The sequence below is a fragment of the Gambusia affinis genome, linkage group LG22, assembly GCF_019740435.1.
Source record: "Gambusia affinis linkage group LG22, SWU_Gaff_1.0, whole genome shotgun sequence".
NCBI classification, from domain to species: domain Eukaryota; kingdom Metazoa; phylum Chordata; class Actinopteri; order Cyprinodontiformes; family Poeciliidae; genus Gambusia; species Gambusia affinis.
This window is the reverse complement of record NC_057889.1, coordinates 9,507,134-9,530,535: the sequence shown is the minus strand read 5'-3', so window position 1 is coordinate 9,530,535 and position 23,402 is coordinate 9,507,134. Positions and strand designations below refer to the sequence as shown.

The following is a 23,402-nucleotide window of genomic DNA, read 5'->3' as shown; positions in this document are numbered from 1 at the left end:
AGAAAAGCAGGAAATGTGACAGTGTAGTTTTCCGCTTCCATAAACAAGATGACTGCCAGGGTTCGCCGTCGGTCCTGTGTGTCTGAGTACAGCCTCTCTCGGAAAGAGTCTCAGAGAAAGTGAGTGAAGCAGCAGAGAGAGAGAAAGTAGGAAAACAGGAAAAGGGACCAGGCTGAAAGAGACAGGAAAACCCATCAGAAGAGGGGAAACACTGACAAAGAGGTTGCAGGGGAGAAGTGGGGGAACAGGAGTTTATAAGACTGACTGCACGGCGGATCCTTTTCTTTTCTTGTCATGGCTGAAAACAACACAAATGTCATTCTGGACATACTGAAGTCCTTTGATGCTGGTGAGTTTTTTTTGTTTTTTTTTGTTCTTTACTTTTCCTTCCCCTTCCATCGCTTCATTTGATGTGGTCTCCTTGGTTGGCGCTTTTTTTTTTTACTTGAGTATCTGAGGCTTTAATCACTGCTAAAATGGGTACAATATGTTTGCCAGGGTTCCATGTGAATAACAATCTACAAAATTAATCATTTTGCTTTCAAAGAATATTATGTTCATTATAGTCACAGTTTAAAAGGTTTTAAATTTAAATGTTAATGTTTTAAAAGTTGTATTTTTCTCAAATACAATCTATAGATAGTGTTTAACTTGTCAGCTTTCCTCTGTGCAAAATGAGAGAAGAAAGACAGTAATTCTACTAAACATAAAACAGAAAAGTTTTACTGTTTAGCAAGTCATCTTAAAAGGTACTGTTTTAAAGGAGCTAGGATTTTAGACGGATAATTGAGGCTGCTTAAAGTTTTTAGATTTTATCACATTACAACATGAAATACCAATGCATTTTATAGCAATTTAGTAGACCACCACAAAGTGGTACAAAATTGTGAAGTATTAAGATATATAATGTACAGTGAGATTATTTAGTTTCTCTAAGCTAACACTTTGTTACCATAGACCTTTTTGCTGTTTTTCTAATAAATGCTCTCCTTTCTCATTCATTTAGCTCAGTAGGCTGTCATGTCTGGCTATGTTTGCAGTTATGCCAAAGCTTGTGCTTTAAGGTTCTCCACAACTTTCACTTACGTTCGCTAATAAACCTCTAATGCCTTCACAGAACAGCTGATTAATGCAGAGATTACAGGTGGACTTCTTTCACTAATGATGTGATTTCTGAAGACAACATGTTGCACTGGATTTTGTTGAGTTGTATTGTAGTAAAGCGGAGTGGATGCAAACACACATTGAATAATAATTTAGATTATTATAAACAAAATTTCCTTTCAACTTTTCTGGTCTTTATGAAGTACAAAAAAAAATAAGGGTTTTTTAAATTTTCTTTTCACAGCTCCTTTAATTATAGCGTTCTGTGTATCCATTGCTGTGGGCCTACTGTTGGGTGCCACGGTTTACTTGATTCTAACCTGGATGTCCCGACGCAAGGCAGGCTCTGCCAGCATCACCCGCCGTCCACCCCGCCGCTCCCAGAACTCCCCTCGCAGCCGCCCAGGGTTCAACCGCAGCAGCAGCTACGAACGTCGCAGCAACAACAGCTTAATAAGCGCCGCCTTCAGCTTCCATCGTCCGACTTCCTCCCCAGATCACCTGGATGCAGTGGGGCATAAATCCAGCTTCAGGGCCTCCACCTTCCATCCCCTTATTCAGTGCAGTCAGATTGCGAGGGAGGCTGAGGAGGGAAGTCAGACCACGCTGCCTCGTACTCCACCTCTGAACACCTCACCTGGATCGGCGCAAATCGCTGCAGAGCCAGCTGTCAACCACTCAAGACCAGAGTCATTTTGGGGGAACAATGGTCTGAGGGGTTTGGGTGTGACGCAGACCCCTCCTCCAGCTTATGAGAGCATTATCAGGGCTTATCAAGAAACATGTACCTGAGAGGAGTGAGAAGACTTAAATAATTAAGCCCTAATGGATTAATTTAGAGCTTTTTTTTGACTTGGATGATGAGATAAACAGCGAGGATCTAAAGACCTGGTTGAGTTACATCATTTCTGAAGAGACACATAGTTTCTGTATCTCTTCATTTCTCCATTTACTTGTCATTACTGAAGAAATACTCAATACATGTGAAACTGACTGTTTACTATGGAAAAAGAAGTCCAAGATGCTCAGCTTATATTTAGATTTGATACAGAGTTAGAAATGTTTTCATGGGAGGTTATTTTAGTTTATACTCAAAATGTAGAAACATGAAACATTATTATTGTAAGAAATACACATGAAGCTCAACTGAAATAAGAGTAAAAAACTATGCAAAATGGCACTTAAGACAGGGTTAGATTGGTCTAACAGTCATTTGTATGCTTTGTTTGTTTTTTTTTGCCATTCATGTTCTCACAGTCAGTCTCAGTTGATGTATTTGAAATCCTAATATTTGTGGGTTTGGATTACCATGATCACTGAATGCTTATATAATTATATATATTTATATGCTGACTAAAGGTATAGAGACTGTCTGATAGTACAAGTTTTGGATGTGTTATTGCTACAGATGCCAAAATATTCTTGCTTTTTTTATCTATGTATGTGAGATTGAAAACTTGTAAGAGATAATTGATCATTGACTATAATAAAGCAATAGATTTTTAGCAACTACACCCTTACTTCGTGAATTACTCAAGCAATAATTAGTGTTAATTATTTGGGAGAAGTGTTGCAAATTCAGTTTTTATCTATATTACCTAAAAAGGTTTGGCATAAAGACAATAGATGGGAAATGTTGGCGCACATAAGGTACACTACTTTATATTCTATAAAGAAAAATCAAAAATTCCCTTTTATAAAAATACTTTCCTAAAGTGACTTGCTATGAGCCATACCAGGCTTTGTCAAGGCTTTACAGTACCAATAGTTTTGCTTAATAAATGAATTATTGAAAAACACAGTCTTTCACAGGTCTCAAAAGAAATTTATAATCCTATAGGACGTGAAGTGTTTCAATGTGTTGGATTTCTTGTCAATAACAAATAGAAAATGTTATGACATAAGTGATTTGATAGCCGTACCTCTGACCAAATCCACAACCCCGACGTCAGACACAACAAGAGAACTTGAATAAATAACCCATACATCCATATTTCTTTCTGGTGTGTTTCAATAACTGTATAACATCATCATATACAAGCTTGGTATAGCTTCTGTAATATTTGGGGACATGTTCTTTGTGTAAATTAAGACATATCTAGATAGGCTGCTGACAGTCAATTTATAGCCTTGATAGTTTTGACCATATCATAAAGGCTTCTTCTGCAATAAATTGTGGTTGGTTTCTTTTTCCAGAGTAACCATCCATCAATTAGACCGCCCAAAGGGAGGAGGGTTGGAACTACAGTTGGAAAAGAAGGTTTGAAAGAGGGTTGGAAGGGTTAAATTTTAAACCCTGAGAGCCACTGGAGCAGTATTTTTTCTGAAGACTGAGCATAAGGTCAGCAGTAACATGAGGAGGGATTTTATGAACTCTGTAAAAGATATGAAAATGCTGCGATAAACAGAAACAGTTAAAGAATATGGCAGCATTTTAAAGTTTGAATGGCATTCCTAGAATTTTTCAGAAATTATGGGATGTTCCATTTATTTCAATGGGGCCCAAGATGATCATAAAAAGCTGAATATTTCATAAGGCTTAAAAAAGGTTAATACCAGAGCCGTAAAAAAACAGCCGTAGTGATTTTGAATGAGCAGAATATGGTCAAATTTGAATGGTTAAAATAGCACAAAGTATGCAATATTAGCTAACCTGCGAAAATTGTACGAAAAAAATAGAGGAACTCAAGAATGTGTGAACGTCTATAGCCTTCACACTAATAACTACAAACCCATTCAGGGTATTTATTATCAAACTCAATGAATGTTTGCTAACCTGATGATCCTAAGTGACATCATAGCGGTCGACGACGTATTATTTGTGAGACGAATATTCTAATAAACACCAGCTGCAGCCGAAGAAGACAATAAATACATTATTTCTTCTAAAGGTTAACCGGTAATACTTAAGGTAACTACACTATCTTGCTATTAAAATGAACCCACAACTTATTCGCTGGTTAGCTTTGAATGTCACCTCTGATTTAATTATTAGTACGAGCTGTAACAGCTAGCTAGCTAGCTGTTAATGTAGCTTGTGTCCGTTATAAATTACTTCTGCGTTTCGGTGTGTTAGCTTTCCAAAAGCTGTCACTTTTTGGTGTTTTATTTGTGTCACAAAGTGAAACATGTTTGATCATGTGTTTCAGGTGAATAATCCTATATGAAGCAATGCTATACAAGCTACAATTAGCTAGGACTAGTGTTGACTGTCCTACAGCAATTTATAGAGTTTATTTAACACATCGATCGTTCAACACCCATTAAAATATCTGGTTTACGAAATCTATCGTATTTTTGTTTTTTTTTTTTGCTTGGACTGATGTAGAGACAGAGAGGTGGAGGATGTCTGTAGCAGCTCTCCGTTTGATCCACTGTAGAAGATTGAGCACAGCTGGGCCACCTGGTGTGAATAAAGTGTTCCTGTGGAAACATTTAAGTAAGACATCACACAATAATGACCTACCACATTGGTAATCCCCAGCTAAAATGAGAGCTTACATTAAATACATTCATGTGCAAATCATTGCGATCTCTAAATTTATGTTGGACCTGGGAATTTTGTTTCTCTTAAATTTGAGCACAGTTTTTTGCTGTTTTGAAACAACAAAAAACTGTATCTTGCCTGATATGTTATATCTTATTCTTCCTAAAGAGCACACATCACTTTGAAACAGTATTTATTATATTGAGATTTTATTTTTTACAAACAAAAAGTAGTACCTTAGTGTTTTAAACACAACAAACATTGTTACAATTACTCTAGAACAGCCCGGTCAAAGTGCAGACCTAAATTCAATGGTGAATCTGTGGCAAAACTTAAAAAGACCTGAGTGAAGTTGCCCCCACCCCCCACCTTCTTCAAATCAGACCAAATTGGTGTCAAACGTTTTGTCTGATTTGAAGAAGGTGGCCAACTTCACGCAGGTCTTAAAAAGTGTTCTGTTTTACAAAGGAGAATAGTCAAAAGTTTGATTCTCTGGATGTGCTAAGCTGAGATAGACATGACACAAAATATCTGAAGCTGTATTGAGAGGTGGTTCTACAAAGTATTGGTTCAACATGGCAGCATTTAAAAGTTGATCTATCATAAGATGCACAAAAATTTGTGGTTTTTTTTTCTTTTTTATGTTTTCCCCTTTTGGTGTACTCATTTTCTCATTTGCTTTAAAGCCTAGAAAATAGTGATTACTGTTTTTTTCCTTGCTCCTTGTATACAAAGGACTAAAGGTATACAAAGGTAAAAATATTTGTAATGATTTTTTTTATTTCTTTATTTTTGTATATTTACTATATATTCAGAAGACATTTTGATTTTTAAACTTCAGAGTCATTAACTCATCTTCAATGAAAGGTTTTAGTGCCTCTAAACCATTTTAGACCTAATTGCCAGATAATTTAGCTCCCGTTAAATTCTAACTTTTCTTCTTTTCTTTTTTTACAATTAAAAGATAAACTGTCTGAAAATTAGTTTTCCTTTTTGTCATTATTAAATACATAATCCTCCATTCTGCTTCCCAGTTTCAACAGAATTTGATCGTTCATTGGACACTGAGTTATGCACATAGTAAATAAATAAATTAATGCTTAAGTTGGAGTATCCTAAAACTGTTTACTAATATTAATTTTCTCTTCCCACAAAATTTAGAAAAAATAGCTAAAGTAACTAGCGCAGTTGTCTTTGGGTAAGTTGCCGTATCACCATGGCGATTTTAACACTTAAAGTTTGGTGTTTGGGTGAAACAAGTTGTCTCTGAGATGTTGTTTTTCTTCATCTTCTCTGCAGAGGTTGTTTGTTTATCACTTATGAGGTATTTGCCTTGGATAAGTCGGTGACCATCAACACCAGTGCAATCCTTCAGGAGAAATATAAGTCGTACATTTATCTCAGTGCCACACCCTCTACTGAAAGGGAGAATCTGACTGCAGGTAATGATTTTCATTTACAGAGATTTTTGTGCCACACAAGTAAAACTTATAAACTGTTTTTGTAAACATGTCTTAAATGTTGTTAGATGTGTGATATTGTCGGAAGTAGCAGGATTAGACCTGGCTGAGTGTCCTTTTGTATTTTGGACATGATTAGTTGTGTTTCCATATCCAGGTGGACCATAACATCTGGTATCATTTTCCTCTCTCTTTCCTTCCTCCTTCTACTCTATTTCCTGTATACATTTTGTGAGTCAGTCTGTTCTATGATCTCATTTTTATAACTCAAGGTCAACATTTCGGGACAAAATGCTCACTGCAAACTGACACTAACTGCTGTACTCAAGTTTTCCAAGTTTTCACTTATTGTATGAAGTTACTCTTTCACAGAGTTCACACAAATAGCAAGGAGGGAACTTCACAAAGCAGCCAGAAGATTTCTGGAAATCTCCTCTAAGCTTTTTCTACAGTCACTAGATGGTAAGAAAATAAATCCTGCTTCAGTATTATGTAGAAAAATTCTGTCTTTAATTTGAAGAAAGAAATGTGATACTGCTGCTTAAAGAAGCAGAAAAGGGCATTTACTTGTCATTGTGGCTGTCTATTTATATTAGGACAAAGGAAACACCTGCCTTAGACATGAACATCCTGTTTTTGTGTCATACATACCTTTTTGTATCATACGTCAATGTGTGTAATCCTCAGTTGACACTTTTTTGAGTTTTCTAGTTTTTGTGAACTAGTGTTCAAGGACAAAATGTTAACATTTGAACTTTTGCGAATTGTAAGCTGCCAAGGTGAAGACACAGTTTTTCTCGCTACGAGGTTTGTGATGGAACTCCCCAGATTTTGTTTTAATCTAAAAGCAGTATTGTAGATTAAGATTGTTATTAGACATAGACTGGGTTTAATTCCTTTGTGTACTTAGCTGTGTTAGCAGCACAATTTTACTTTGTTGTATTGGTATTATGTTAAGTTATTAAATTGAATTATTGTTTCTGTGTCTAAGAGCACTTTAGTCATGTGGATGCAGACCCACATGAGGTTGCACTATGGCTGCTTCTTAAGAGGACACAGTCGCCTAAAAAAGCCGTAAGATTTCAGGCTGTCCAGGAGCTTGCAGAAAATTCCCACTGGCAAGGTAAAAACACAATTGGTGGTCTTCTACATTTAATTTGCATCAACTCATTTGGCATTAGAGTTCAAATGTCTCGAATAATGCAGACTACCAGTATCAGACAGCAGCCCAAGTAATCGACCAGCAAACAGCAGTGGGCCTGGCCCGAACTCCTCAAGTAGACCTGCGATTCTTCCGACAGCCGCCCCCACTGCCTGATTTAGAAGATGTATGTATTTCTATAAAACAATATAATCTTTTTATACATACACATTTCCATACCATGGAAAGATGTGCTGCCAACGGCTACCGACAGTGCTTTTCTCTTCTTAGGGTGTGTCAGCAGAGGATGGTCTGCGGCAGCTCTTGGCATCTCTGCCTCTGTCTGAGGTCGACAGATGTGTGCAGTACTTCACCTCACTAGCACTTCAGGAGAGCAATCAGTCTATGGCGGCACAAAGGGTATCGTCAACAAATTAATGTGCAAGCGTTTGGGAATTTAATGGCTGGGAAAAGTTGGAAAACAGTTGCGTTGATTGGTGTTGCAGGGTGGTCTGTGGTGTTTTGGGGGTAATGGGCTTCCCTACGCCCAGAGCCTCACCTCTGTTCCCTCAGAAAAAGCGGAGTCTTTCTGTTTGCAAGCACTCGTACAGCACTCAAAGGTAATTACATATAGACTGCATGTGAATTCAGTTCAGGGGATAAGTCTCCCAGACTGTGACTGATATTTTGTTGTAAATCGCAGAAACTTGACTGTATGCTCTGCAGGTGCAGAGCCACTGTGACCACATCGTTGAAAATGGAGGTCTGCAGATTCTTCAGAGACTTTATCAGCTTCGAAGGGAGTCCCTGAAGATCCAGAGGAACATTGTGCGTGTAATAGGAAACCTGGCACTAAACGAAAGTATTCACCAGGCTATAGTCCAGTCTGGTAAGTCAGTCACCATTTCAAGACATGTTTTTCTATCCAGACAATCTCTACTCGACGGTTTTTACCTGTCTTTAGGTTGGGTGTCTGTCCTGGCCGAGACGATGAAGTCTCCTCATGTGATGCAGTCGTCTCATGCAGCTCGGGCTCTGGCCAACCTGGACAGGGAGGCAGTGAGGGAGAAATACCAAGATGGCGTCTACATCCTCCACCCGCAAACACGTGTTGAGTAGGAAGATGGTTATAGTTTTATGTTAAAATTAACTTTGTTTATTTTATAAATGCAACTAAACAGTTACTTTTTGACTTTATTTGCAGCCAGCCAAGCAAAGCAGATGTGCTGTTCATCCATGGGATTCTAGGAGCAGCTTTTAAAACATGGAGGCAGAAGGACCGCAGCACATTAGAAAAAGAGAGGGAAGCTGAAAGTGAAGATGACTACACAGAGTGCTGGCCAAAGGTAACAAATATTCATTAGAAATTGTCTAATTTCTGGAGATTTTTAATGACTTTTGAGTAAATAAACCTTACCATTTACTGTTCTGTTTTTATTTTATTTTATTCCTTTTTTTGGCAGTCGTGGCTGGCAGCTGACTGTCCAAACCTGAGAGTGCTGTCAGTGGAGTATGACAGTCATCTCAGTGACTGGATGGCTAATTGCCCTGCTGACAATCAAAGGTAAAAAAAATCTGTATTTGTCTCATGTACGTTTGTGATTGGCTCAGGTTGAATACCTAAGCCAATCGCAAATGACAGAAGGACTTGAAGTGGTCGTGTTGTTTTTTGCTGGAAAGGAAACATCGTTCATATGGGTGTTTTAAGGTGACAACACCACCAGTAAGGAAAAACAGCGTTTTGGTTCCAGACGAACGAGTTTGCTGTTATGGAGAGTTTTCTTTTTTTCCTCTGTTTGTCTCATCAGGAAGTCGTTGGCGTACAGAAGTCGAGAACTGCTAAACAAATTAAAGCTTGCAGGAGTTGGGGAGAGGCCTTTGGTGTGGGTAGCTCACAGTATGGGAGGTATTCTGCCACAAACGTCTCTTCCCATTCTTTCAGTGCAGTTTAAGAATGTATGTTTTACTTTTGTGCCCTCTTGTGTTTGATTTCTCGGTTAGGTTTGCTTGTGAAGAAAATGTTGCTGGATGCAGCTGATGACCCAGATCTGCAAGGATTGTTAAAGAACACTAAGGGAATTATGTTCTATAGTGTTCCTCACCATGGCACCTTCATGGCAGAGTACTCTGTCAATGTCAGATATCTCCTGTTTCCCTCTATAGAAGTCAGGGAACTCTGTAAAGGTGAATCTCCAGTTTTCATTATGAGCTGTATAACTCTCTGGGTTTAGTTCAGCCTCTAAAAAGTCAATATCTGCATGTCTAAAGACTCACCAGATCTCCGCAATCTAAATGAGGGATTCCTCAATATTGCCAGAGAAAATGAAATCAAGGTGCTGAGCTTTGCAGAGACCCAACCTACAAACATCAGTCCCATGATCAAGATTCTGGTGGTACCAACACAGTCAGCAGGTGTGTAACACTTGACGCTACCCAACATGTGTCCTTTTGTTTCTCATTTTGAGTGTGCTTTCATTTTCTTTTAGATCTCGGCCTTGGGGAGCTTATTAAGGTGGATGTTGATCATCTCAACATCTGCAAGCCAGAGAAGAAAGACTCGTTTCTGTACAGACGCAGCCTGCAGTTCATCCAAGAAGCACTGCAGCATTTCATCAGCCAGTGATGAAACTTCTTAAGCACAATAACAATGATGCAACCTACTACTTGAAACTGACCATCACCCTACACCCTTAAATCAAACCTACAATGACACGTTTCCAACTTATCACACATTAACATGGACACTAATCACTATGTGAGAAGTGAAATACCAGTTGAATAATACAAGTGAAATTTATTTTACCCATTAATGTCTGTGGATATGCGTCAACTGTGATTTTTAAAATATTGGGATTTTTTTTTTTTTATGTAAGTATTTTCTGCGAATCAGACACATTTCCATCATTTTAATTCCCACGTCACCATTACCATGTTTGCGATTAAGCTCATCCTTGCACATAGAATATAGCAAATTCTTTTTCGTTTGTAAAATATTCCTCAGTAGTTTGGGCCAGAGTGTTGGTGTTAAGCTTTATTTTTATATTTATAAATTGTACAGATTTTTGTGCCAAAATGTGTTCCTTTCTGAGCCTCACCTCAGAGTTCTGAATTAATATTACATCAGCTCACTTGATTCATCTTGAAGATGAATCAAGCAGTTGAAATGTTTTTACTGGTACAACAGATTTTCTGGCCTAAAGCCTAATATAAATGCAGATTGATGACAATAAATCTAACAAATGAGTGAAGCTGGAGAACGTTAGAGGGTTTTTTTTGTTTTTTTTTTTACATCACTTATTCAATGTTTTGTGTTACAGTAAAACTATCAGCTATTTTCTTTGGGGATAACAGCAGATGAAGAATAGTAAATATTATGCATCAAGATGGGTTATAAAGAAAATTATTAACATATCCTTTGAAATTATTTTTTGTAAACTACAGTAGTACATTTTTAATCGGATGAAACGGGTTTCTAGACGCCGAATGAAAAAAAGATTGTCCCTTGTCGCACGCCGTACATTTATATTACTGTGAAAGTTGGGAGTTTTTGCTACCAGCTGCTCAGAGAGGAGTCAATAACCGTATTTACACAGAAATCTGGAATATAATCAGGTACGTGGATGCATAATGAGTTAATCGGTACGTTAGACATTTAAAGCAGTTGTTTGGCCGAACAAATCTCGCCAAATGATGTATTTACTTAGCTTTAGCAAGGTTAGCTAAGATCAGACGACAGATGTTTGAAATAACTTTGGTTCTCTTTATGTTCTCGTGTTTCATTGGTAACGTTCAAATTAATTTCCTTTATTTATATAATAATAAACCTGCTAACTATAAACTGTGATGTCGTATTTTCTTTGTGTTGCCGATTATAGTTGGCTGCAGCTGAGGAAGTACGTTGTTGATCTCTCCGTTTGTCAACATGGTAAATGTCCACAAAGGAGTCCTTGTTGAATGGTGAGTGTGAACCTCACCATTCTTCTTACAGAAATCTGAAAAGAATACGGGAAAATACACAATTTGAAAGCGTTACAATTTGCATTTAGTTTTTTACACACAAAAGTAAAACAATAACAACGTTTGTAATACAAAAAATGTCAGCCTAGTAACGTGGTGTCCTACAAGCTACGTGCATGAATTTATCAATATAGATTGCAAAATCTTGCCATCTGAACATCTACATTTTTTGGGTTTTTTTTTGTAAATTTATTCTTTCTTTTCTTCTCTACCAGTGATCCTGCCATGAAACAGTTCCTCCTCTACCTCGACGAAACGATGGCTTTGGGAAAGAAGTTCATTTTAAAAGATCTGGATGACACACATGTTTTCATCCTGGCAGAAGTGGTTCAAATCCTGCAGGAAAGAGTCGGCGAGTTAATGGACCAAAATTCATTCCCCATCACACAAAAATAACAATCTATACAAAAGTAACTCCTGTACTATGGACTGGTTGGCATTGTTTTGGGGGTTTTCAGGTAGTTTGCAGCCATTTACTCAACTTGAAGAGCTGCTCATTCTTTCTATGAAAACTCATTTTCATTATAGCTGCTTAGTATGTTTCTCTTTATCGTGTTGGATTACCTAAAACTGATGAGTGTTACATAGATGTAATTCTTAAAGGAAAAGAACAATAATGTTTCTTTGGAGGTGAGCCTTGACAACATTTGGAGATGGTAATTAAACCCAAGCAAGAAAAGAACCAGAAATTGGCATCATTAATATATTTTATTTTTCAAAAGTTGTTTGTAAATAAAATTACTCCGCCTGGAGACAAAGTCTTCTTTTTTCATGGGAAATACAATGTACAAGCACCCCCCACCTCCAAAAAATGATGTTCCGTTTTTGTTGCATAAGGTCTCTGTCTTTACTTTTTTTCTAACCAGATAATTTTTTTATAACAAAAACAAAGCTATAGTTTTTTTTTCTAGCTGTTAGAAACTTATGTTTATAATTTGATAAGACATGTCTTTAAATTGAGTGACAGTTTTAGGATATTCAAAAACTTAACTGAAAATTAAATATTCGTTCAAAAACTATGCGTTTTGTTTTCCTCTAGTGTTTAAGCGCGAAACTGCAAAATTCCTTTGAAGTCTGAGTTCAACTCGGGGTCTGCGTGAATAAATATGTCACTGGAAATTCTTGGAATAGATCGTCTGCAGGGCACGGTCAAATACTGTCCTTTGCTAGATTTGTCGTATGGCGCATTTAAACGAGTGCTTTCCAATTACGTCTGAAAGTTGATGGCAATTAACTGTTGTAGAGTTCCGGTTATTTTCAAAATAAGACTACTGGCAGTTTGCAACTATAACTGAGTTTTCTTACAGCTTCCATCAAAAACATTTATGCCGCTCTAATTTTAAAACATTTAGAATGCGTACAAAATAAAAATGAATGTTTTACTGCCATTATTTTAGTTGACATGTTTTATTTTGTATTATTTATATTTTTTGGTATTACGACTCTTATTTTGAAAGGTTAAAGTAGTAGTGGAATCCAGCATGTTGCTAGGGAACCAGAGAAAGATCATGTAGATGATGGACTTGTAAGTGTTGCATCTGAAGCAGAAGCAATAAAACTAGTCAAAGAAGCAAGAGAGCTGTGTAACACAGGTAAACTAAGATTACACAAGTTTGTATCAAACAGTGAGAATGTGTTAAAGTCGCTGCCCAGAGAAGAGTGTGCTGGCAGTATTAAAGATTTGGATCTAGCACTTGGAGAGCCACTGATGGAAAGAGCACTTGGTGTTCAGTGGTGCATTTCCTCCGATGAGTTTCAATTCAGGATAACAGTCAAAGAGCACCCAATGACAAGAAGTGGGATCCTGTGCACAGTAGCATCAGTGTATGATCCACTGGGATTTGTGGCATCCTTCATCCTAAAAGGAAAACAAATCCTGCAACAGGAATGTCAAGAGAAAGTCGGACGGGACGACCTATACTGTTGAAGATACAAAGAATATGAATTTATTAACTTATGCAATCTAAAGCGGAAGAAGATGGATGGATGAATCAATAACTTGCATCCCTACCTGTACTGAACATTGTGTTTCTTTCTGAGATACTCTTTAGATGGGATGCATAGGTTTTCTCCGGGTGCTCCGGTTTTTCCTACCTTCGGGGAAAAAAAGTGATGAGGCTTGACTTGATGCCTTGAAGCTGAAGTTGAATGTAGTAACAAAACTGAAGCTACAGGATTTCCTCAACTGTTTTAGTCAGTTTATTTTCAAACTACTTGTTGGATATTTTTCAGCTCCAGACGACTCAAAAAGACTTGGATGAGGGTTGTTTAATGTTTTGTTTTGTTTTTTTTTAGCTTGAACATCTACAGAAAAATGAAATTTTTTTTGCAATCAGTTTCCTTTAATATTATTTTTAATATTGCAAAACAGTCCATTTCTACTAAAACTGTCTAAAGTTATATAATGAGAAAAACAAATAATTTGTTGCAGCTTTAAAGAGCACACCCCAAACAAACAGTTTTTGAATCATAATTTTCAGTGTTATCACGATAGTACAAAATATCACAATAAAATTTTATGTCACTGACTTGGTGTCTGTAAACTAGAGGTGGGCGACATGAAATTTTATTGTGAGATCTTGTACTATCATGATAACGCTGAAAATTATGATTCAAAAACTATTTGTTTGGGGTGTGCTGTGGTGGCGTAGGGGATTTTTTATTTACCAAGTTTCAATAACTTCATACATGGATGGAATGGAATACATTAGTCAAAAATAGTATTTGTTACCTTGAGATAATCCTCAGCCAATGAATTATACAGGGCTTCACGTTTCACTCACAATCTTAGAAACTGTCGATTTTCCTATCTTAAATTGGTAATATAAATGATTGCTTAATTTTAAACATGAGATTAAATTCAATTTTACTACAATAAAGCACCAAGAGGACATATGGCGAAATATACTTTTATAAAATATTTCAGTGTGGTTAATTAACGTTCATCGTAAGTTCAACAACAGATCTCATTGGCCGTGAGTAGGACATAATTTTTAAAATTAAATGCCACAATAAATCATAATTCAGCTATGTTTAAATACATGTTTTTTATTTACCAAGTTTCAATAACTTCATACAATGGAATACATTAGTCAAAAATAGTATTTGTTACTTTGAGATAATCCTCAGCCAATGAATTATACAGGGCTTCACGTTTCACTCACAATCTTAGAAACTGTCGATTTTCCTATCCTAAATTGGTAGTTTAAAGATGTAAAGGACTCTCCTTCAGAATATGGAAAAATAAAAGTTGAGTAGCATTCATTCAATAAAGTAAAGGTTTATGTAATCAAAATATTTGTGGGGAAAAACTTTAATATTGTCCATCTCATTTTACTATCCTGCTTCGTAATGAATGGAGCTACTTTATTAAGTAAAACCTCCAGTTCCTCAACGTTCATGCAAAGTAATTCTTTGAACCACTCTCAATCATAAATCTGTAAAACATAAGAGTATGATTTAAGTCAGTGGACATATCAACATAATATATATATATTTTTTTTTGTATTTGTGTCCATTTTGTTTCTACATGTTTCTTTTTTTATATAGTTAGTTACATTTTATTAATCAACGATTCCTTTTCCAAACGTATTTGTCATTCTTTCATTTGTCATGTGATAAATACTATATCTGTATAGTCTACATGGTTAAGTATGGGCAGTATTTGATGCTACAAAGGGAACTTGTCCCTCTGAGCAGCTCCGAGGGTTGGCCAGCTTGTTAAACTGTTTCGTTTCTTTGCAGACCACGTTCATTGTCGAAGAAGTGAGCAAAATCATAAAAGACGTAAGAGAAACATCCGCAATTGTAATTTTTAGTTAATAAAAACTGGCAGTGTGTTTTTATGGTTCTATTCAACCCTTTACCTGTGAAATTTGTGATTAGCAATGCCTGGTTGCTAGGGACACTAACGGTTGCTAGGCACCTTTTTCATTCTTTCTTTTTCATTGGTAGAGACTAAAACATATACCGGAAGCAGAACTTCTCCATTAACTAACATTTTCTAAGTGTTGGTAAGATCGGTAAAACATTGTCTGGTCCTGTGCAGTCCGTAGAAACGGTAATAGGAGAAAACTCCTACAAGCACGGCAGAGTGAACCAGTGGACCACCAGCGTGGTGGAGCAGTGCCTCATTCAGCTCAGCAAGCTGGATAAGCCGTTCAAGTTCATCGGTATGTAGATCTCTGATTTACGAACGGCATTTCTAGTTCTTGTGTTTTTGAACACGTGTGTTTGCTTCAGTAAACTGCATCATCATGCAAAAGAATGGAGCAGGGCTGCAAACAGCCAGCACCTGCTGCTGGGACAACACTACTGATGGTAAACGCACTTCTCTTTTTCTTCAAATCATACAGCCTATTGATATTATTTAGCAGTAGTTTTAGTGTTTCAAAATTGTTATACATGCGTTTATAAACAAGTAACATGGTTTATGATGAGGTCAATTTTATATAAGCTTGTAGAAAGGAACTGTCATCAGAGAAAACCTGAGATAAATGACGATTCAGTTCTTTAAACATCAGGGCTGCCATAATTATTTAAGTTTAGAAAGCTGCAGCAATTACCTTTTTCCACATAGGATCAGATTAGATAACTTCTGTCCTTTAATAAATGAAATTTTTTGAAAATGGCTTTTTGATGGTACCCTAGTTATCCATTTCTGATTCTAACATATGATCTGAAACATTTAACAAAAAGAGAAATCCATAAGCAGCAAACGCCTTTTACAGCACTTTTTGCATATTTGTATCCAACAGGAAGCTGCACAGTGAGATGGGAAAACGACACTATGTACGTCATCATCAGCGTTTTTGGGCTGGCCATCTAAAACTATATCATTAAAACTCTTAAATTTTCTTGTTTTTCACCAAGTAGAATGTTGGGTAAAATTTTATGAAATGTTATTTGTATGTTAAGTGCAATTAAACACAACCGTAATATGTCTGTATCCACTGCTTTATTTCCACATCACATGACACTGCCATATTTACAGCCTTGCATCAATTAAATCAAACTATTAACGTTTGAAAAAACAACCATGTTTAGCTAACATAACCAACATTTACAAGGAATTTTGTATTTACATTTATAGATCTGAGACTGGAGCCCATTTACAAGAGAAAAGGAGTAAAGACAAGGCACCAACTTGATTAAAACACATCCATATTGAACTGAAATACATTTATTTTGGTTGTTTTTGTCCATAAGCTCCTGACTCTTACAACAAGAGCAGCAAGAAGAACATTGGCAATACCGGTAAAGTTCTGAATTAAAAAAAAAAGTTTAAGGAAGGCAAAAATGTTTGGGCCACTGTTCTGTACATGCTGGGATAAGAATTGAGTAACTAGCTGGCTGGAAGATGACCTTCCACAACTTATCCTACAAAACGGTATCAAATCACTTTTTGGCAAATTAAATTAAAACTTGAAATGTGCACATTTACAGCTGCTTTTCTAAAGTGGTGATAATAGTGGTACCTGTTGAAATTAAGGCTCTTTTATAACATCCCCTTTAATTGAGGTTAAAGAGGTTTTATGATTAGATTCCCTGAAGCATAATTTACTTCCTGCCCAAACTATGATGTTAGTGAGTTGCATCTTGTAGTGGTTTCTTATTGTCAGAGTGCCAAAAGGCAAAAAAGGAATGATATAAAGTAGTCAGACATACAACAGTAGTTTAACATAAAGCTTTAAAAAGTTTCAACTCGGAAATCCAACTCTGTGACACACTTCCTGTTTGCTTCAATCAATCAGGATTTGAAGAGTCACACATGAGTGTTTATAACACCAGTAAAAACTGTTATACATACATGTTGCTTTTGTGTGAGTTGGTTTACTCACCTTTCAAAAGTACAGTACATTCAGCAAAGATGTAATTTATCTTCTTTTAAAAATATATATATTTATGTACAGTTTTTTTTTTTTTACTTTGTAAGTGCAGATGCACATAAATGATAATCTCTGAATCCTCATGGTTTCCAACCCGGAAGAGACTAGAGAAGTATCTGCCAACGGATGCATCAGTCGCTTTCGCTGTCGTCCTGGTACTTTGTCGTTACTTTGTTGGCACGCCCATTCTGTAAAGGCATTTCTTCATAATCACTCCTGTATAAACACACACAGATCTGATAGGATTGTGTCTTATCACACACCTGGAAAAGGGAAGAAAACATTCTAGAAAACATTTACCCGTAAATTACTTCATCGTCTGAGTCGTTCAGCATGGAGAAGGCAGGGTTGTCCTTCAGCTGCGAGTCTGGGAAAGTTGGATTAATGAATCAATTTAAAATATCCTACAGCCCAAAAGATGCTCCAGTTTATCATAAGATATCACCTACCATACAGGGCATTTTTTGAGGGAGAATACACAAATGCTAATGTGTATAAATAAAAGTTGAGCAGGCCGTAGAAGGATAAAAATTCAGCTGGTACATCTGGAATTAAGGACAAATACTAATACCTACAATAAAACATGGAATTTTCATAAATATTTTGCATATTTTAACAAAATACAAAGGATATAGTTCTGATAATGGGTAGATAACTCAGACACAAAATTATCCTGAAGAGCCTTGGCACCAAACCTCAAGTACAGAATGACCATGCTGGAAGAAAGAAGTATTATTAAAAAAAAAACAGAATACTAAAGGTTTTTTTTAATTAAAAAAAAAGCCAAATACCTTGAACGTACCTTATTACAAGAACTACAAAGGTCAGTGCTGTCAAAAACTTAAGCCGAAGATCTAGAGATAAAGGAAGTACAGTTTATTAATGCTGCCAGGGCTAAAACCCAACACTGAAACAAAAACAGAGAAGTGAGGGATGCTGGGATACCTGAGTAAGGCATGTTCTTCAGTTCAGAACAAGCTCGGACAATCAGGAATATCAGGTACAAGATGTAGAAGGCAACAACGATCAGGAAGAACACCTTCATGCCCTGATGAAGGACGAGAGGAGATTGTTTATTACACTATAGAATTTCTTCATGAAAAGTTGTTTAAAATTTGGTAAAGGCACCAGTTTTACCTGAAAGTTCGCAATATCCAGTTTGTAGTTAAAGGTGGGATCCTGGAGCTCGTTAACACTGAAAAAGTTAAGTAGAGCTCTTCAGTTCTGTTAGAAGTCACAGTTTGAATGAAGCTGAGAATATTTAGCGATCCCGCTTACGTCTGCCATACGCCAAGTGTGACGGCAGACAGCCACAGCAGACCCACGATGATCAGCTTGGGCAGGTAGAAGGTGAGAAATTTCCTCTCGCCCTGCAAAGGAACAATAACAGAATCAGCAATCGGTAGCAAATAAGGGAACATTTAATGGATTGATGCAAAGAGCGACTCCACCCACCGGAACCCTGATGCCGTGGTAGACGCAGAGCCAGAAGAGGAGCAGGCCGCACAGGAAGAGAGCCTGGAAAAAAGCATCCAAGGTCCCTGGAAACCAGCTGTTCACCAGGAATGACAATGGGAAGAACGGATCTGAAAAGCAACAAAAATACAGAACGTCTTAAAACGTAAGCATTTCCCTTTTGTATTTACAGTTACTGTAAAGTTGAACAAACAAGCAGATTTTTAGCTTCATATGTCATTCTGTTACCTCTTGAGCTGTCACTTTGATTAAATTATTACACTTAAAGAGCATTTTAATTAAGCATCACTTCACATTGAACATCTGATGATCTATAGAAACCACTCAAAACGATAGCGGCACAAACAAACACTATCATTTGACACAAATTTCGTTTAATTTGAAGAAGGTTGGTAGGCCATCTTCACCCAGGTGTGAAATCTGATATAAAATGGAAACTCACCATTGTAGAGCAGCAACAAAGGAAGCAGAATAGACATCCACTTTTGCTCAATACCCCAGTCCCTCATGGAAAACTTCCTCAGAGAATGTGCAAACATACACTAGAATATAAAAGGGATATTGTTACTGTCACACTTTGCTATGTTCAGACTGAGCTGGCAACCTTAAAATATTTCAAATCTTACAAGCAAACTTTCTTACCGTTACCATAAAAGTCAAAACCACAAAGACAAAACGGAACCAAATTTCCACTTGAGAGAAGGTGGGGTTGTATGTTTTCCACTACAGGAGGAAAAAAATTGAAGGGTATGGGAAAAAACATTAAATAGAGAAATGATTAAAAACATCAAAAGAAATAGAAAATGAGTGATTTCCACTCACCACAAATTTAACCTTGATTTCATAGGAGATGTTTTCAAGGCCTTGGAAGCTGACAGCAACCCGATACCGAGTGTAGTTCAGGTAACCCAGGTGCAGGACAATGATCTCATCGCATTTCTGCTTCATAGGCGAAAAACGGAAATCTGCATTACTTTACTGAACAACAAAACAGTCATCAAGTTTTTGCGCGACACTCTGATCTTGTGTGGTAACTTACAGCGCCACAATGCAGCATCCGTGATTTCTGCTGCACTCTCTTGATGTGCGTCATACTGGCATCCTGTATCACTCCTTTAAGATCAATGTTGATTTCAAAGTTCTGCTTGAAGTCTTTCACTGACGCAGACAGAAGTTTGGTTTTATTAGGCAGGTGAAAAGATTGATAGTGAAGCTTTCAGAGTGCATTCAGATGTGACGGTAAAAATGACGTACTATTGCTGTTTCCAGCCTGCATCACACAGGTGAGCCACAGCTGCTGGTTGTAGGTGGTGAGAGGTGGAGAATCTAAAGTAAATGGTCCAGTCTGAGAGCATCAATGACACAATAAATCAAAATTAAATAATTACAAAATGTGACAAATTTCACAGGATATCTTTTATTTGGGTTGTGTTGGTGAGAATTTGTGGCTTTTTATTGATGGTTTCATCACTAATTTGGACTTTTGTAAAAAATCACATATTCCCGTTTGTTGGAAAACATTTTTTTATAATTTTCTTCCAAATATTTGAACTCTTCTGTCAAATCATACCAATATTTCTGCTACCAGGTGCAAAAAAGATATTCTGGTTAATGATTTGTTGCTTCTTTCTAAAAGGCCTCAAACTATCCTAGAGTCTGAGTTTTTATAACAACAATAATACAAACAATATTGTTGGTTTAGAACAAATATGCTTTATGTGTAGACAGTTAAACCAAATGAAAAGTGAAAACTACTAAAAGTATTGTGAGATGTTTTGGCAATATACACTCCTTTGTTTCAGAAATGTCTCACCTTTATTGAACCATTTGTGCTTTTTAACTGATCAGCATTATGCTCCTGCTCAGCAATAATCCTTGGACCTAAAAAAGTAAACAAACACAGAAGTGATTTATCTCAAATCAAAACCCCACAAAGAAAAACGCATCAGATGTGACAGGCAGGAAGACAGAAATTCACTTGAAGCAATGCTGCTGAGCAGTTTTATTGTGAAACGAAGCAGCTTGTTTTAAAGAATTATGAAAACACATACAACCATGGATGGATGGTAGCTCAGAGCCTGGAAGTTCATTTAACTGAACTGAGTTATGTTGCTATGGAGATGGCTGAAAAAGTCATTTTGTGACTTTACAAACAAACCTTAATTTTATTTGGATTTTAGGTGATAGGTTTAGAAATGATTGTGTATTAATGGAAGGCAGGGGGAAAAAAATACAGATGGTTTTATTTCTTTTCTTTTTTTTACAACTAACATAAAAAAAGAAAAAAAAAAACCTTTTAGTTGTTTGCAAATCATGCATGCAAATGCAGGGATTTGTATTTTTCCTGTTGTTGGCAAAACAGCCCAAGCATAGTCAGACTGATTGGAAAGCATCTTTAAACAGAAATGTTATGTCTAGACTTGGATTTAGATCTGGACATTTGACAATTCTAACAAAAGAACATACTTTAAGCCTTTTTATTACAGCTCTGGGTGTAATTGTAATTTTAGTGAACCCTGTTTTTAGTACAGTGAGATTTTTCTCAAGATTGTGGAAACATTGGCGTCATCATTTATTTGTGGCTCAGTGACTGTCATATTATTCTCTGTTTGTCTGTTTTTCTTTTTCTTTATCATTTGTTTTTACTATGGACCTCTTTTGTGTCTGAAATAAAGATTGATTGATTGATTGATACATCAAGTGTTAGGAGTTTCATTACAGCAGATGATCGCCAATATATCTATACACCTCAAGCTTTATCCCACAATCACTTGTGAACAAGATACCAGGATATCCTTGAAGGGGAAGCAGTGTAAATTCTCAAATTTGACCTGAGCATTTAAGCTTTTAAGTCTCACATGCAGCATTCAACGCAAATGAGAATGATTTTGTGGTTCAAATGGGCGCAATGAGTGCCATGGAAGCCATATGATGCTCAAACTTTTGAGCATCATACGGCGTCATCACGTACCTGCAATCCCAATGAAGACTGTGAGGCCAAAGCATATCAGGAACACCACAAAGACCAGGACAAAATGTCTTTTAGACAAGGTGTAGAGCCGCATGGGTGCCAGCCTGTCACGAGAAGATGATAATTAATGATAAGGTTCACACAAAATCGACAAAAACGTTTTATTTGCTTTAAGTTTAATGCCTCTTTGGTTTGAGACGGATATGTCAACACAACAGCGTCCATGCTACTTTAAGCTAACAGTACTGACAGATGTGGTTTTTAAACGATAATTCTCACAACTTTTAGCGTCAAACACAAGTCTTTAGTATGCTCCCTGGACGCAAAAGACACTCACAGCTCCATTTAATCCGGTTTACAGTCGCGGCGGAGCGAAAAACTGGTAGATTTTCGTCGTGAATCCACATCCGTGTATCAACATCAAACTGCTAGTGCAGAGGGGCAACGTCATCGAATGGGAGGAGTCTGGAAGTCACGTGACAGAATCGAGGGAGGGCAACTTCGAAGGGGCCTTAAGAATCAGGAAGCCTATGAAGCATGCGTCCTTTTCTGCCTGCACCTTTTTATATTCCAAGCTACAGAAATCACAGGGCATTCTCTGTTTTTACATCAGGTCTATACATTGAATTACAAACAATATTTATTAATTTATTAACTACTGGTTTGCGCCGCGGTATGTCAACTTCTACCTTATTTTAGCATTATTATTTAAAACATTTTTCACACCAATGTAAAACGGTGTTTATAAACATGGCAACTTATTGCTTTTGTTGCCAATAATCAATAGGCCTTTATGTTTTAGTTGCTGTTTGACAAGACCTAATAATTATTTAATTATCTTTCATCAAGTGTTTATCAGGGTCCATTGTTTCTGAGGCACTGCATTATACAAATATAAAACAGCAAAATGTGTAATATGTAAATATATATAATATACAAATATATAATTAACAGCCCTCATAATAATCTGACATCCAGCAAATTTCCCTTTACCTTTCAAAATCATATTGATTACAAAGCAAATCCTTCATCATATATTTTAGAAGATTCGTTGAGAACAGATTCACCTGTAAAATCGATCATCACGATAAGGTGTTAAATCCTCCTTCAGGTCCTGGTAGGCCTCTCGTATTTTCCTGCAAAAGTATTTCAGCTCGCTGTAAAGAGGGTTTTCCAAGCCGGAAGAGTAGTCTGTGTCCATTATTCCACCGAGGTGTCTGGCGGCTGAAAATGGCGATGAGAACACAATCCGCGGCCTTCAACGAATAGCTCACATAGATCTGTCTATACAGTATTGTGGTGACGTTTATTTAAAAGTGCAACCGAAGCTGTTCTGTTTGTGTCGCTTCATGAAAAGACAAAGAAAGGAAAGGTGTTAAAATGAAAAGGGGGCGGAAACAGGCAGCCAACACAAGAGATGGAGTCACGTGATCAGCGTTCAGCACCACGGACAGGGACGGGAAGTTATGATAATAATGGAAGATTTACAGGTTCCAGCGTACAAAAATCTACATAATAATAAAAACTGTATTTTTATTATGTTTCCTTTGCTTTGTGTGCTGCTTGTCCTATCACTTTAATCCTTTGATGCGTACATCACATTAATATATAATTAAAATCTATCCATTTCATATAAACATACCCAATTTTCTATATATATTCCTGTGCTAGATAACAAATAAATAAATAAAAACCGTTTCTATTAATTTCTGAATTATACTAATTTTAAAGATTTTTTTGCCAATACATAAGAATAATGTTTTAAATTTGTAAAACATAGAAAGTAATTATTACACATCATTTTACTTTGCAGTTACCCCCATTATATTATTGGTGTAGAATATTTAACTATCCATCT

The 23,402-nt window shown here is 36.7% G+C and overlaps 5 protein-coding genes across 9 annotated transcripts; 4 read left to right on the top strand and 1 right to left on the bottom strand.

The window, feature by feature from the left end:
* myct1a (myc target 1a) lies at positions 1–2,616 on the top strand. Its single transcript, XM_044106948.1, has 2 exons — positions 1–349; positions 1,349–2,616. The coding sequence occupies exons 1-2, from the start codon at positions 295–297 to the stop codon at positions 1,894–1,896; spliced, it is 603 nt and encodes a 200-aa protein (XP_043962883.1). The 5' UTR covers positions 1–294; the 3' UTR covers positions 1,897–2,616.
* A 1,266-nt stretch (positions 2,617–3,882) lies between these two features.
* serac1 (serine active site containing 1) lies at positions 3,883–10,466 on the top strand. The gene is made up of 17 exons (XM_044106846.1): positions 3,883–4,015; positions 4,433–4,543; positions 5,753–5,789; positions 5,891–6,033; positions 6,424–6,513; positions 7,043–7,174; positions 7,258–7,379; positions 7,484–7,612; positions 7,699–7,812; positions 7,919–8,081; positions 8,157–8,307; positions 8,397–8,538; positions 8,656–8,756; positions 9,001–9,098; positions 9,194–9,376; positions 9,461–9,604; positions 9,679–10,466. Exons 2-17 carry the CDS (start codon positions 4,450–4,452, stop codon positions 9,813–9,815), a joined length of 1,980 nt encoding a protein of 659 aa, XP_043962781.1. The 5' UTR covers positions 3,883–4,015; positions 4,433–4,449; the 3' UTR covers positions 9,816–10,466.
* Positions 10,467–10,670: 204 nt separating this feature from the next.
* On the top strand, positions 10,671–12,228 carry gtf2h5 (general transcription factor IIH, polypeptide 5). 2 transcript variants are annotated; one of them, XM_044106847.1, is made up of 3 exons: positions 10,671–10,804; positions 11,068–11,149; positions 11,425–12,228. In XM_044106847.1, exons 2-3 carry the CDS (start codon positions 11,115–11,117, stop codon positions 11,603–11,605), a joined length of 216 nt encoding a protein of 71 aa, XP_043962782.1. In that variant the 5' UTR covers positions 10,671–10,804; positions 11,068–11,114; the 3' UTR covers positions 11,606–12,228. The 2 variants fall into 2 exon arrangements, with proteins under 2 accessions (XP_043962782.1, XP_043962783.1); XM_044106848.1 differs by lacking the exon at positions 10,671–10,804 and adding an exon at positions 10,833–10,974.
* A 1,539-nt stretch (positions 12,229–13,767) lies between these two features.
* dynlt1b (dynein light chain Tctex-type 1b) lies at positions 13,768–16,153 on the top strand. The gene is made up of 5 exons (XM_044107440.1): positions 13,768–13,780; positions 14,862–14,995; positions 15,258–15,381; positions 15,452–15,529; positions 15,967–16,153. Exons 1-5 carry the CDS (start codon positions 13,768–13,770, stop codon positions 16,035–16,037), a joined length of 420 nt encoding a protein of 139 aa, XP_043963375.1. The 3' UTR covers positions 16,038–16,153.
* On the bottom strand, positions 16,148–22,959 carry tmem181 (transmembrane protein 181). Of its 4 annotated transcripts, none has more exons than XM_044106873.1 (17): positions 22,612–22,959; positions 21,545–21,648; positions 20,387–20,454; positions 19,828–19,918; positions 19,613–19,731; positions 19,396–19,515; positions 19,216–19,296; positions 19,016–19,115; positions 18,553–18,683; positions 18,376–18,467; positions 18,235–18,292; positions 18,043–18,145; positions 17,900–17,951; positions 17,731–17,813; positions 17,547–17,636; positions 17,398–17,464; positions 16,148–17,285 (listed from the first exon to the last, which is right to left on the bottom strand). In XM_044106873.1, exons 1-17 carry the CDS (start codon positions 22,743–22,745, stop codon positions 17,264–17,266), a joined length of 1,515 nt encoding a protein of 504 aa, XP_043962808.1. In that variant the 5' UTR covers positions 22,746–22,959; the 3' UTR covers positions 16,148–17,263. The 4 variants fall into 4 exon arrangements, with proteins under 4 accessions (XP_043962808.1, XP_043962806.1, XP_043962807.1 ...); XM_044106871.1 differs by having other exon boundaries at positions 16,148–17,313; positions 22,612–22,958; XM_044106872.1 differs by having other exon boundaries at positions 16,148–17,313; positions 19,396–19,512; positions 22,612–22,958.
* Between the last annotated feature and the right edge of the window lie 443 nt (positions 22,960–23,402).

Excerpts from the sequence above, each read along its gene's own strand:
- dynlt1b (XM_044107440.1), top strand. Across the intron at positions 14,996-15,257 it reads TGAGCAAAATCATAAAAGAC|TCCGTAGAAACGGTAATAGG; the intron begins GTAAGAGAAACA and ends GGTCCTGTGCAG. Across the intron at positions 15,382-15,451 it reads TAAGCCGTTCAAGTTCATCG|TAAACTGCATCATCATGCAA; the intron begins GTATGTAGATCT and ends TGTTTGCTTCAG.
- serac1 (XM_044106846.1), top strand. The coding sequence starts at position 4,450 with ATGTCTGTAGCAGCTCTCCGTTTGATCCACTGTAGAAGATTGAGCACA. Across the intron at positions 7,175-7,257 it reads AGAAAATTCCCACTGGCAAG|ACTACCAGTATCAGACAGCA; the intron begins GTAAAAACACAA and ends CGAATAATGCAG. Across the intron at positions 8,082-8,156 it reads CCAGGCTATAGTCCAGTCTG|GTTGGGTGTCTGTCCTGGCC; the intron begins GTAAGTCAGTCA and ends ACCTGTCTTTAG.
- gtf2h5 (XM_044106847.1), top strand. The coding sequence starts at position 11,115 with ATGGTAAATGTCCACAAAGGAGTCCTTGTTGAATG. Across the intron at positions 11,150-11,424 it reads AAAGGAGTCCTTGTTGAATG|TGATCCTGCCATGAAACAGT; the intron begins GTGAGTGTGAAC and ends CTTCTCTACCAG.
- tmem181 (XM_044106871.1), bottom strand. The coding sequence starts at position 22,745 with ATGGACACAGACTACTCTTCCGGCTTGGAAAACCCTCTTTACAGCGAG. Across the intron at positions 20,455-21,544 it reads AGTCTTCATTGGGATTGCAG|GTCCAAGGATTATTGCTGAG; the intron begins GTACGTGATGAC and ends TTACTTTTTTAG. Across the intron at positions 17,465-17,546 it reads CTCAAAAAATGCCCTGTATG|ACTCGCAGCTGAAGGACAAC; the intron begins GTAGGTGATATC and ends CAACTTTCCCAG.
- myct1a (XM_044106948.1), top strand. The coding sequence starts at position 295 with ATGGCTGAAAACAACACAAATGTCATTCTGGACATACTGAAGTCCTTT. Across the intron at positions 350-1,348 it reads ACTGAAGTCCTTTGATGCTG|CTCCTTTAATTATAGCGTTC; the intron begins GTGAGTTTTTTT and ends TTCTTTTCACAG.